Below are 14282 nucleotides of genomic sequence, written 5' to 3' on the forward strand. Positions count from 1 at the left end.
ACAGGAAAGGACTTTACAGATTACAGCTATGGCCAAACATTTTGCATCACCTAGAATTTTAGGTGATGCAAAATGTGTGTGTGTGTGTATATGTGTGTGTGTGTGTGTGTGTCTCTCTCTCTCTCTCTCTCTCTCTCTCTCTCTCTCTCTCTCTCTCTCTCTCTCTCTCTCTATCTCTCTATATATCTATATATATATATATATATATATATATATATATATATATATATATATATATATATATTAACATCATGTAAGAAATTTTATTTAACATCATGTAATCAAAGAAACTACAAAATTCTATCAAGCCTACCAAAAGCCTTAATAGTAGTACAATATTATAGCAACATTATTCAGCAGGTTTAATTCGACTTTTTGAAGCAAAATGTACTAATTCTATAGGGTAATGCAAAGCTTTTGGCCATAGCTGTATATCGAAGTTGAGTTAAACATAGTGTTTGAGTAATTGCACTCTGAATGATTGGAAAGAAGCAAATCTCACTTTAATAAAAGCAGAAACCACTGCTTGGAGCAAAGTAATAAAGCACTCGCATCCATTGTGAGTTACTGTAGAAGCATAAGAAATTAGATTGAAAACACACACGCATACATTATATATTGCACCTCAGGAAAGTTTGATTGGATTTTAAGAACTTCGAAAACCTTGTGCTTTATCTCTGTGAACCAAATACAAGAAGAAAAAAACGTGCTTAAGAGTTCAATTCTCATAACTACCAACGGTTCCTCCTTTGTATAAAAATAAAATGGCTTGTGTTGTCATTTTCTGTATTTGTATAGATATACAGTAATTCAGGACCAAATGGCAATGCCGGGAAAAATTTTAAAGTTCACCTACAGCTCTGGGACACTGCGGGACAAGAAAGGTAAGGTTTTATGAATATATATTTTGCATAGGAAAAAAATACACTTTACCATAAAGTAAAAATAATATTTAAATAACCACAAAATGTGCAATCTCTGACACAACCTAATGTATTGTATTGTAAAAATCCAGTAGACCGGTACCCTTAACAGATTGTATACACTGTACATTAGCAGTTAGTCAGGATATACAGAACATTTTAACAAAGACAAAAGAAAACAGCATTTAAAAAGAAGCAATGCACATTTGCATTAGTTCAGACTGTTTTGTACTCCACAGAATGGAATCCTTAGCATTTATAATAAAGTGCTTTTAATCAGAAGCAGCCAGTTGGACTTTTGTTTTTTTTATAACATAATGATGAACACGTAATACTGATGTCGAATACAGAAGAACTTAAAGGGCACATAAGGACCTTTTTATTTACATGTTCCCATGTGTTGCTACAACTGTTTACATAAGGTGTGTGTTTTATTTATTTATTTATTTTTTACATTTTCCCATGTGTTGCTTGTTTTAGGTGTGTTATTGTTTTTTATTTATTTATTTTTTACATTTTGACCACTTTTTTAAAGCTTTTTAAAAGTGCTTGCACCTGCCTAAAGATGGCTTCCTGTGTACCTGCATGAATCTCTCAGAACTACATCTCCCATCATCCTCCCGCTGACTGGTAAATCCATCTCAGTTGCATATGTGAGCAGGAGGATGATGGAAAATGTAGTTCTGAGAGGTCCATGCAGGTACATGGGAAGCCACCTTGAGACGGGGAATGCAATTTTAAAAGTTAAAAAAAAAAAAGTGGTCAAAATGTAAAAATAAACAAACAAAACCATACACACACCTTACGTAAACAGTTGTAGCACACATGGAAACATGTAACACAATAAAATAAAAAAGGTTCTTATGTGCCCTTTAAGGAAATGTATGAAAGAAAGGTGACCATTTGGCCCATCAATGCTTGGTTCCTAGTAGCTGATTGATTCCAAAACTTTGTTGCTTGGTAACTGACACCTAAACTATATATTGACTTGGTACTGTAAGAACAGTGGGTTATGAATGTATTGTATTTTACAATCTGCATTAGAAAAAACACATGTTACTTTTGATTATCTATCAAATCTTATCGCACCATTTTAAGCTGTTATTTCCTTCAGCGCCTGACTGTACTGCTATGCCCTGCAGCGCTCATTTAAATAGCGAGGCAGCTGAAAAGATATTAATGGTGTTTGCAAATTTTTAAAATAGCCTCAGTTTTTAAGTAGGTATAAATAACACAGCTGTTCCTGCAGATTTTTTCCCAGCAGAAGCTGCTGTGTGGGAACAAGCAGCTAACTTTGGGTTCTATGGAAATTTGCTACTAACTTAAAAACGAGTCACCTGTTTGGTGGATGTTTTGGTTAGACAGAGCCACTAAACTGTGCTTTGAAACATTAATTTAATAAGTGCTATTTTTAGGCTTCAGTTTTTCCCGAAGTGCTATTTTAAGTTTTTATTTATTTATTTATTTATTTATTTTTTTAATGTAGAAGTAGCTCAGCTGGTTTGAGTGAAATGCAGCATTCTTCTTCTACTTCTTTTTATTATTGCTTTGTGTTTGCAGAGAATTGACTAGGTGGTTGATTGGTTACCTTTTAAATAACTTAAAATAAGACATTCATCATAATGCAAGAGATAATGCAGGTCATGCAGTGTTCTATAAAGGAACTGTGTGACAGGGACCATCTGAAAGACATCAATCGGTAACCCAGACGTAGAAAGCAGGTATTGAGCAGGCTCTGTCGATCACATGAAGTGTGTCATGCAGGAGTGATTATCAAGTGATGAGGCTGTGTCCACTTCAGCAGCTGCACACCATTTTGAATGAAGTTGCTACTCCATATAGAAATTAAAGTACAAATAGTAGCACATTGCAATGGATATCAAAACTAATGATTTTAATAAATGTCAAGGTATGCTTGAGTTATTGATCATGCTAGTTGAAAAATGACTTCAATCTATGCTGGAGCAAGGCACTGAATTAGTTTGATTTAGTGTTCTCCTTTGTGCCTGCAGGGCCAGGACAGGTACATCTCTTACACACTTGCTGTTTTATGAACCATAAACATTGAGTGGCTATTTTATGTGGAGTGTCACTGTACAGTAAGGATAAGACGAACCTCTCCACCTGAATTAGCAGACAAAAGCTGCTGACTGTTAAATGAACCAGAGTCCTGCATTGCTGTTTACAGGTTCAGGAGCCTCACCACGGCCTTCTTCCGAGACGCCATGGGCTTTTTATTAATGTTCGACCTCACGAGCCAGCAAAGCTTCTTAAACGTCAGAAACTGGATGAGTAAGTATCAAATGGAATGCTGTAAAGCTAAAGTAACGTGCAGGCTTGATGTGTCCTAGAAAATGGATGGCATGTGCTTCCTCTCTCCCTCCCTCCCTCCTTCCCTCGCGTGCTGGCCATTTGAGGGATTTCTGTTAATTAACATGCAATAGCTGATGTGGTTCTTCTTTTTAATGGTGAAATGCATTTAATGAAGGTTATTAGAGGGCATCCTATTGTTTTGAAACGTGTTCATTCATGTAACTTTGTACTGTATTTGCCAACATCCGTGTTCTTGCACCATGGCTTGTCCGGACTAGAAAATATTAAATTGTAGGTATGCCAGATAGTGTCAACATTACATAATCAGTAAATCGTATTTAGAAGATGTTCCTAGGCATTGATTAGGAAGCAAAAACCCTGCGAACATTGAAGCAGGCAGGTAACAAGCAACATACCCACACTATACTTTTGTTTGCTGAGAGGTGTGTGTGCTGATATCTATCTATTTATTTATTTATTTATTTGTATTTGTTTACAAATGCAGTTGAAAACATTAAATACAGTTGAGTATAGGTAAAGAGGCACATTTTTTACTGTTACTTTTACTACAGCCTGAGGGCAGAGGTAAAATAAAATAATAAAACAGAGGTACGACATGAACATTTTTTCAAATACTCAATCATAAATTCTAATATGAAATGTATAAATATCTTGGGGGTACTAGGCAAAACGCTTGTCTACTTTGGTTTATTTGATAAACCGAAACCTGGGCCTGGTATTGCACCTTGGATTTCATCAATCACAGGTCCGTGGTTAGCCAAGGGTTAATGCAAGGTCCAGCGTTTCTGCTCAGTTTTACACATGACATGGACATTACATAAACAAATAGCTTTACACTCTTCTTTTAAGGTAAATTGCATTTGTTTCTCCTCCTTTTCTAGGCCAACTCCAAGCTAATGCATATTGTGAGAATCCAGATATAGTATTAATTGGGAACAAAGCAGATTTGACTGATCAGAGAGAGGTTCAGGAAAATCAAGCAAAAGAGCTGGCAGATAAATATGGGTGAGTACTGTACCTTATGTTATTGACAACCCTGGCATCATGTACCGCTGACAGTATGGCATGTTTTTTTTTTTAAACCAGGAATTAAGTATTTGTTTATAACATGCATTGACATGCACGATAGCACTTTAAATCGGGCTCTGAGTCTTTGAACAGCATGTAGGAACAGTGATGGCTCCAGGGTCTGTGTTCATCACCAGAATGCCATGCAAATAAAAAAAAAAAATAGAACTGGGTGAAACCAAAACTTGAGTTATTGTGAGTACTTGAAGACCAGAGAAGAAAAACATTTCACGAGCCAATGATGGTGTTGTAAACACCTTCTTCTCTTTAAAGAGGTCACAGATTCATAATATTGTAGTATGTGCATTAGGAGAGGTGTTGGTGTTCAGAACTAATGCCTGCTTGTCCTGACTAGCTGACTTTTAACACTGGTCAAGAACTGTAGCTTGGCTGAATCCCTCCAGCACTGACATTTAATAAAATTTTAAAAAAAAAAATCTAATCTTAATTTCCTTATTTGTGTGTGATGTTTTTTCCTTTAGGTGTCCCTCGTTGTAAAAGCATGGTAAATTACTAAACATGGTTAACAACAGTAAGTCAGGGCAAAAGCATAACCTGCTTAAGCATTGTGCAGATGTACTTTTATAAGTGGTAATGCATCGTAAAAGGCCTTACTTGTTGAAGGTGGTGGGTGTCGTTGTGTATTAGTGTTAAAGAACCTCCTGCAGTGTTTACAAGAAACACATCACTTTATCACTGCTGTTTCTCGTGTTGTCCATATCTCAACAGTTTATTTTTTCAACATATTCCTGATAGTTTTGATATTTTCTTTAAATTTTACTTGATAACATACGCCAGGAGAGGGAGTTTTTTTCTTCTAAGCGTCACATTGTATCCAGTTCAAGCTTCCCTCTGAAACAATGCTGGTTGTGTGATTTAAAATGAGTGCTGTATTGTGGGAACTGAAAACTAGCATTGTTGCTGGAGAAAGTGTGATCTGGATACGCTGCAGTCCTTAGAATCAGAGATGAAAAGTCTCTGATTCTAAGTCTCTGAAAGTATTCCGATTTATTTATTTATTTATTTATTTATTTTTTAAGCTATTAACATAATTGTGACAGTTGGTGAAGTTCTTATTTTTTATTTTTTTTTCCCACATAAAACGGGGAGAAAAAAAAACCCTGAAAAAATAAGGCTCAATTTAATTAAGGTGGGTTGTTTTTACATTACTACCCCATTAGTGCTTGCAGACGACTGTCTTGGCAAGTTGCCATTTTATTTGTTGAAAACAACTGCAGTGAATTAAAGAGTTAGGGTGCAATGCTACAGTTCACATTGCAGAAAATGGCGAAAATAATCTGTTTCACTTGTGGAGCGAGCGACCTGGGGGCAGAGGGTTGATAGTGGTCATTGTTTTCAAAGCCTGTAGACCCCCACTATCCTAGAATAATCCATAAGTTAGGCATGCATAGCTCACCTTCAAACTGTGAGCGCCATCACTGCCTTTTATTATAAATGCTTTCCTGTTAAATATACTGACGGTACACTAGCGTCTTATACAACAATGACTAAGTCTGCTTTTTTAAAAATAAATGTAATCTGCATGCATACTTGCATACCAGTTATATGAACCCCTGATTATTAAGAGGCTACGAGGCGTTGGGAAGCAATATTTTCTGCAGAAAACATGTAGACAGAATACATACTTGTCGCAGTAACTATAGCCTGTCTGCATGTTCTTTGTGTTGTTGGAGACAAACATGGTGATTCAGCGAATTATAAAATACACCCTGTTTCTAAACAAGCATTTTTTGAAAAAGGAAGTTGCCAGTCATTTGATTTACATAGCAGGCAGAGTGAAAATTCAAGAGGTCATTTTAAACTTTATTAACTGAACATTAAGATTTCTTTATGTTTTTTGTTGCGTATGGACCCTTTAAGTAAAATAAATAAATAAATAAATTTACATGACAAGTAATTAGTATTTGTTTTTAATTGCACTATTTTCTTACTTTTTCCCATTGTAACATCAAATGATGCAGAAAATGTCAACTTTGTGCTTAAAATAATTTACAATATTAAATGCTTAGTATTGCAAATAGGCCCAAACAAGTGGATGATTAGCTCAAATTCAAGATCTCTTGCCTTGTGTGTGCTCTGTAACAAATTTGCAAACCTTCAATTAGTGATCCGGAAACACAAACTGCAATTTTAGCGCTTTCCTGTGCACTTTTATTATTACTGGCTGAAGCTTAATTGATAGGAAATTACCCACTTATGCCTCAGCCACATTCCAGGCAAGGACTAATTAAGGTAGGATCCCTTTTTCCTTGTCAACCAACACTCACATCTGTACACACACACACACACACACACTTTTTTCTCTCCTTTCCCCCACCTTGCCACTGCCTGCACTGAAAGTATTCTGTGTGGCTTCTTTTGTATTATTATTATTATTATTATTATTATTATTATTATTATAGCTAAAAAACAGGGGGAAAGGAAAGTGCCACACAAATAGAAATGAATAAGAACAATTGAAAGTGTACATAGTTCTTCTTTTACCATAATAATTAAAGGGGAGTTACTTTCTGATGTAAACAAGTTGCATTTGATATCCAAAGGAACAAGAACATTAAAATAAGACATTTTTCAGCCCTTGTGCACAGGGAAGAAAAAATAGATTTCACTTAAAACTGAATTTTTTTTTTTACCTCCAACTTTATTTGACTGGATACTTGAACCAAGTTTCACAGACCCTATTTTACCGCCCTGAAAAACAAAACAAAAAAAACATTCTGCTTGGCAGGTGCTGTTTTGTTCACTCTCAAGTATTGACATCTCTGGGTTTGTGAAATCAGCAGTTAAAGTTCACTTATTTGGTATACGTTCTAATTTCAGGTGTAATCTGAATCTTAACTTCATTCGGTTTAGGCTTCTGAGCAATAAATCCAGCATAGCCATGGATCCCAGATTCCGGCCACTTTTCATCTTTTTTTAAATTTCTCCTCACTGTCATCTCCTGTAGAGTATAATTTATTTTCTCTTGGAAATGATAGTAAATGTTGAGAAATGTATTTCCCAGTTGATTTATGAATGTCAGAAGAGTTGGCTATGTTTCTAAAATATAACCATGCGATAAGGACAACACAGAAAACATCAAATGAAGTGTGCTTCTTGGAAACGTTGCAGGGTGTTCTAAATTTGTAATGTGATGCTTTTCATTTATTCCTTTTTTATTTAAACTTAAGGAAACACTGAGGACTGTCATCCCTGAACTGAAAATAAGAAGCAATTATAACAAAGATGTACTTGCTATAATACCTTCACACTTAATTTAGCAATACCATCTTAAATGATATTTGACAATAACAGTCGAATTCTCCTATTAACAGAGTTGCATTTCCAAATGACTTGCTCTATTATTTTTTTCTCAACAACAGGATACCATATTTTGAGACTAGCGCAGCTACAGGATCAGACGTTGATAAAGCAGTAATCACGCTCTTGGATTTAATAATGAAGCGTATGGAGCAGTGTGTGCAGAAGACAGCACCCGAGTCTGCCAACGGAGGGGGCTCAGGAAAGCTAGAGGCTGTGCAACACCAGGAGAAGAAGTGTGCCTGTTAGACTGCAAGTTAAACGATCCCCCTTCTAAAGAAAACCCCAACAATGGACAAAAAAGAAGTTATGTTATTTAATCATGGAACATGTTGGTAGGAAGCTGTAAGTCAGACTTGTCAGGCCACATTTGGCTGTACCGTAAAGATTTGCTTGAGCATCCCATTCTCAATACTGTATCATTATATAAAGTAGACATTGAACATAACACTGTCCTAGCAATATAATGAGCACCATCTTTGTGGATATTATTAGTGGCAAGTTTGGCCAGTCTAAGACATGGTCTCAAGATATCAAAGATTCATAATCCAAAGTTTCACAGTCTGAAGTGTTCGGCCATGCTTGCTTTTCTTTTTCATTCAGAGATCGCCCTTTTTTTAATTAAAAAATGTTTGATTGAACCTGTTAAATCTCCATCCAGGACCAGAATTGAACTAATATAGTCTTAACTAGATTGAGATGTGGTAATTGGGCAAAGGTTGCATATTGTGCGTATGGCAGTCACAGTGGAATTGTATTATTTCTTTCCTGACTGGCATGGGTGCATTCACGATAACGACGTCTCTTAAAAAATGTAAAATGAAAAAGACACTTTTTAAAGAGTGCAGTGGTCTGCTTCCTCTCCTGGTTTAAAATCCTGATCAGGCTGACCAACATCTGATTTCAAGGTGATTCCAACTTATTTCTGGCAGGACAGTGTACTATTTACTGTACTATAAACAAATGTAAGGTGCTTCAGTAAATCTGCTCTTTATATACTGTACAGTTATGAAGGTGAAATCTGTGGTATGATATAGTAAAACATGGAGACTCTTCTTCATTCATATTTAAGATGATTAATATGAATAAAGCATTTAATTAACCAATCACCTAGATAGCTATTGCTATATTTGTGCCAAACCTGTTTTTCCCTTTAGTACTCACACGAGCATGGTGCATTTGACAAGTCTGCCTTAGATGATCATAGGTCAAAGGTGGTGGTTGAGAATTTGTTTTACCCTAAAGTGTAAATTACTCTCATTTGTTCCAAAAGATTTAAAAAAGAAAACATGTTAAAGGTAATAAAAATGAACACGTGCCAGGTTATAATTAAAGGCTTTTCAAAGTGTTTATAACTAACAAACTATTTCAATAAACCATACCTATTGTACACTTCCGATCATTATATACTGCAAGTATCAAAAATATTTTACCAAACATGTATTTTTGTTTTAAATTGTGCCATCTGGTTCTACAATATGAAATAAATACCTGTTTGCAAGCCTTGTAGTCAGGTTATCTTGCACTTCCTGTGGTCAGTTCACTTGGCGAGTGAAATTACCCCACCCCTAGAAAGCCTTATTTCCTGTCACTAACCAACTAGTGGTAAAATTAGCTAGAAAGTGAAACGGTAACATATTTCCTGAAAAAAAACAAAAAACAAAAGACAAGCAAACATTCTTTAACCTAGTGTAGCACAAGACCTTTATAGCAAGAGTAAGTGCACGACAGGTAAGCTTTAGAGTGAAATGTTTTGTTAGACACAACCATCATTTGTACGGTTGTTAATTTTTCATTTTATAACTCAAAAGGGTGTTCAAGAGCAATGTACTTGCATTAAGGTGAAGTAAAGCTTTGACATTTTTCACTACACGTCCATTCTAATAAAGAGAAGTGCTTAATATTTGCAGCTAAATACAACGCTGCTTCCCATCAAGGTTGCAATTTATTTATTTTTGTTTATAATTTAACTTCTTTTGAGACACTGGCCAAACTTTTTCATACCTTTTTTTTTTAATGCTTTATTTGGGGATTTCTTGTTATCCTATTATGCAGTGATGCGAAAGAAATGTGAATGGCACCAAGATACCAAGCTATTCACCTCCGCTTGTACATAAGTTATACTGTAATATTGATCATGAACATTTTCCGACTGGAACATGACACAGGTTCACTGGACTTAACTACAGTGGGTAATTACATAGTAACTGTATTTCTTTGCTTAAAACGTACCTTTCTCGGTGTGGAAATCATTACCAAATCAAACTTTAGTTTAGGTAAACAATCGTTTTGACAAAGTGGGGGACATTTAAAAAATTAAATGCGTAACACTGAAATGTCTGACTAAGTTAAGGATAAACAAATCTTTCAACAAAACTGCCACCTTCAGTGTTTTGTCGACCCACTTGTGTACAATGATACTACCCTGTGTTGAGTAGGTAGATACAGTTCTCTTATGTTCACTCAACAAATGAACCACACACTTTTACATTTTATATCAAGATAATTGGAATATCAACCTAGAAGAAATTGGTGTAACTCGTGAAAAATGTGTACAATCCCTTTGTTTTTATGTCAGCGTTTGGACTTAATAGCCGTTATCAAAAGTTTACATTGTCTAGAGGGTTATCTTTTCTCTGTTGTGGTGCCTGTGATACTATGTGATACTATGTGACCAATAATGTCTTGTGAAATTTGTAAAAGTTGTGAATTGCTGAATATTTGGAATGCATTCAAATATTAAGTGAAAATATATATATATATATATATATATATATATATATATATATATATATATATATATATATATATATATATATATTGCAGATTTGAATTTAATTGTTTAAAAAAACAATTATTTTGAGGAATTTGGAATGTTGTATGTATTTGAAATCAAGCAAAAAGAAAATCAATGTGTTATGCTTTATAAATATCAATATGCCTGAAATTACCTTAAGCATACACAGAGTTGTACCAAGCATATTAGAATGCACCCTTAGCATGGACCACATACTGAATGTGAGTGGCTTGGCAAGTGTTCTCTCTGTTTACCATTGTCTCATCACATCTTTAGTGTAGTCCTCCTGTCTTCTGCTGGTTCATTGCCTAAAATGACCACATGAGACATGGAACCTATTTTGCTAATGATGGTTAAATATTGATAATTTTTCTCAGTTAATTTTGAACTATGTGGGTTTTTTTGGTTGTTTTGTTTTTCTATGTGTGTGCTTTTAGTAACTACTGCAGGGTTAAAAAATAAAAACGAAATAAAAAGAATGCATTATGTAACTGTGCACGAGGTATTTGCAAACTTTTTGAAAAACGTACTAGTGTTTTTTTTTTTTTTTTTTTTTTTTTTTTTTTAGCAAGCGTCAGAACAGTATAGCTAGTTGCTATAAAAACACTCTTGAAACACTGCATGAAAGGCCAAAAAAAAAAAACTTAAGAATTTTCCAAAATGAGGGAGTCTTACTATAAATGAGTAAGACTGTTCATATATCAGCAGCACTAAAGTATAAAGTTGAACCATTATGGAATCAAAATAAGTACATTTTTACCCATATTGGCAATAAACTATATTAAACCATACTGCTATTTGCCTAGTATTATAACATACCTAATCCCAGCATTTACTGTAATATTATAATATGGGGGGGGGGCATCAGTTAAAGCTGTTGGATGCTTTGTAGTTGTTTTTTTCCCACACTTTTTAAAACCTTTTTCCATTACTAATGGGCTGTTTCTAGGAAAGGGCATGTAGAATACTGACAGAGCCTCAGTAGGTTAACCAGTCATGAGAAACATCATCTGACTCCAGGGCTTTGATAAAGACTTCAAGAGAGCACTGCTGCCTCTTTGAGATGGTACAGATCCATCTGAATCGGTAGCTTGCTAAAATGCTGTTCAACCAACGGTCTTCTATTTTTTCAACTTTACTTTTGAAGTGTTTCCAAACCTTGATACTGTGGTGTCTCTGACCATGTGGCATTTATTCCTCTTTTAGTCATTAATTTCTGATGTTTCTATAAGAATGACAGAGAGAGAGAGATTGATTGATTCAGTCACTTCAGGATGAATGGAGTATTTTGTACCCTTTGAGAATGTATACTGTAAATAGGAATTGTTGCAATAGAAAGATTATTATAAAACTATCAGAAGCCTTTTCCTTTTAAGATTTAAAGGATAATGTCTACATGCTTTTATAGATTACCTGCACAGTATGAAACAAAACCAAAAATGTAGCATTGAATCCTACAGGGAAACTGTTTGGCAGTTAAATTCAGCTGTGTTAACTTAAATGTATGAGGGGGGAGTTCATAATGGGTGTTTAAAACAAAACTAGGTTTCAGAATTACCTTTAATATTGGATTGCTTGGTAATGAAATGTTCATGCTTACTTTATACGGATCCCCTGATTTTGTCTGACGGATGGGTTACAGCAATGCGGTCTCCCTAGATTTGCCCCACAGTTATATTTGCATTTATTCATTTGAAGCCCTCCAGGTAAGAATGGCAACTCATATTTTTTTATTTTTTTATTTTTTTTTACTGTTTTTGATACATGAAAATAGTTTTTAGTTATTTACTATATTTTCAATCCTCTGTCACCTTAATACCGTCACTGTACAGTATGTGTACTCACTCTGCCTCATGTAGGACCTAAGCACTAAATCTGCAGGAAAAACGAGCTTCACCCACCTGTGTGCAAAAATGTTTACGTTAAGAACTGTTTTTTAAAGTATTGATTATCATGCCTTTTAGTTGTCTGAAGATTTGCTAGTAGGGCTGCCATAGGTAAAATACAATAACATCTCTGACTTGAGTCACAAAATGGGAGTTAAACTTTGCACTCGGTGTGGGTGGAATATGGAAGAACCAGGACAGACCTGCCAGATTGGTCTCGCTTCTACTTACTCCTATATCCTGTACAAACATGCGATGTTTGGCAAAATGCATGACGTTACAAAAAACAAGAGAACTGAAGCAACAAATAAGGAATGGAAATTGCCTTATTACATTTTTAAAGGCTGTTCAAGCTCATCTGTTCATATAGTGATAAACTTTATTGTGAACCAATAAAATCCTCTCAAAAAGTTGATGCTACTGCAATGAATAGCAAAAAAAAACAAAAAAAAAAACATTCCTTTCCCTAAATGGCTGGCTTTGTTACAAGCATGTTCTTTTTCATTTGATCTTTATCAAATTCATTGGTTACTATTTGTATCAGTGTGCCTTCTTTTGGTTGATGGTATGTTATTTTATCTATTTGTTTTTTCGTTATGAATGTGGTGTTTGGTTATCAGCGCTGTGCCATTACTTATCTTGTAGCAAAGTATGTGTAATGAGTGCAAAAGGAAGGTGTTAGTAATGTGCGGTGTTTGGTTTTGTAAAACACTGTTTTGTGTCTACAGTATATAGTCTTTCCAATAAAATGCATTTTCATTATAGTAGTTGTATTTGTGCATATATATATAAAAATAAAATGTGTCAAATTGGTTGATTTCCATTACATGAACTTCATGCTGATTTGAACTCAGTTCTCGCCAAGAAAAGCACCAACTAAAACGTAGTTTTGCAGTCAACTAATGTGATCCATCTACATCTCCATCCATTTGCGTTGTTTTCCATCTGATGATGTAGGTATCCTTCTGTCTGGTGTTGATTGCTGAAGTGTAATGCTGGCTCTAGAGATCAGCTCATTTTGCCTCCCCAGCGCATCAGCATGACAACCGTCTGGATTGAGCTAACTAGGCTACATCTCTGGGGTCTTCAAGTGGGCACCTTCCATCATCCCAATGTTTCGTTGACTAGCCCACGACACCTCAAGAGGGATCAACAGTGATTCTGGTGTCCCAGCATCACCCCCCTCCATCCCCTACTCAGTTCAGCCCAGCTTACTTACCTGTACATCAGCGTTGCTTTCTTTCTATTCTGCTTGAGATCCCCATCCAGTTGCTGCTCCTTTCTGCAGCTTCAGATAAGTTCTTCACTGTGCGATGCAACTCTTGGCCACTGAACCCGACATCTCTGAGAAACCGGGTTGTAGAGTGTGCCACAAATCCTCGACAACCCACCTCCACCGGGTAAACTCAGCCTCTCCATCCTCGCTGTTCAGCTTCAGCAGCTAGATGAGCATACTGAAGTTTCTTCCTCTCATACGCCTCATCCACAGCATCTTCCCATGGCACTGTTAATTCTACCAGATGAACAAGGCGTGCTGATCCAGACCACAAGGCAATGTCTGGTTGAAGGTTAGCGGTGGCAATCTCAGGTGGAAAAATAAGCCGTTGACCAACAGTCAGTCTCCAGTTCCAGTCTCTAGCAGCTTCCAGTTGTCCTGGGCAAGGCTTGTTTTTAACACCTTTTCTTGGTGGATGCTCTCCTGGACAGAGGAATATTGTCTTTTGTGTGTAATGCTTTGGTGGAACTGGTGGCAACTTATTGGTCAGGTTACACTTGTCTTCCAATGCTAAGGAAACATCGCAGCACCTGGTCATGGCGCCAAGTAAACCGTCCTTGGCTAAGACCCACCTTACATCCTGTCAAAATGTGCCTTAATGTTACAAGTGATGAACACAAAGGACATGAGGGATCCTCACCCACCCAGAGGTTTAGGTTTTGTGGTGATGGGATGGC

General features: G+C 35.9%; 1 protein-coding gene across 4 annotated transcripts in view; it reads left to right on the forward strand.

Annotated features, from left to right (window-relative positions):
- LOC121317961 (ras-related protein Rab-27B-like) overlaps positions 1-7909 on the forward strand; it is a 66995-nt gene extending 59086 nt beyond the window's left edge. For all 4 annotated transcript variants that reach the window (XM_041254079.1, XM_041254060.1, XM_041254069.1 and 1 more), the window contains 4 exons: positions 799-884; positions 3112-3215; positions 4139-4262; positions 7709-7909. In XM_041254079.1, the coding sequence (XP_041110013.1) occupies positions 799-884; positions 3112-3215; positions 4139-4262; positions 7709-7895 (501 nt within the window). In that variant the 3' untranslated portion in view covers positions 7896-7909. The remainder of the gene's footprint in view (positions 1-798; positions 885-3111; positions 3216-4138; positions 4263-7708) is intronic.
- Positions 7910-14282: the final 6373 nt, after the last annotated feature.

Source organism: Polyodon spathula, chromosome 1 (genome assembly GCF_017654505.1).
Source record: "Polyodon spathula isolate WHYD16114869_AA chromosome 1, ASM1765450v1, whole genome shotgun sequence".
In the NCBI taxonomy this organism is placed as follows: Eukaryota; Metazoa; Chordata; class Actinopteri; order Acipenseriformes; family Polyodontidae; genus Polyodon; species Polyodon spathula.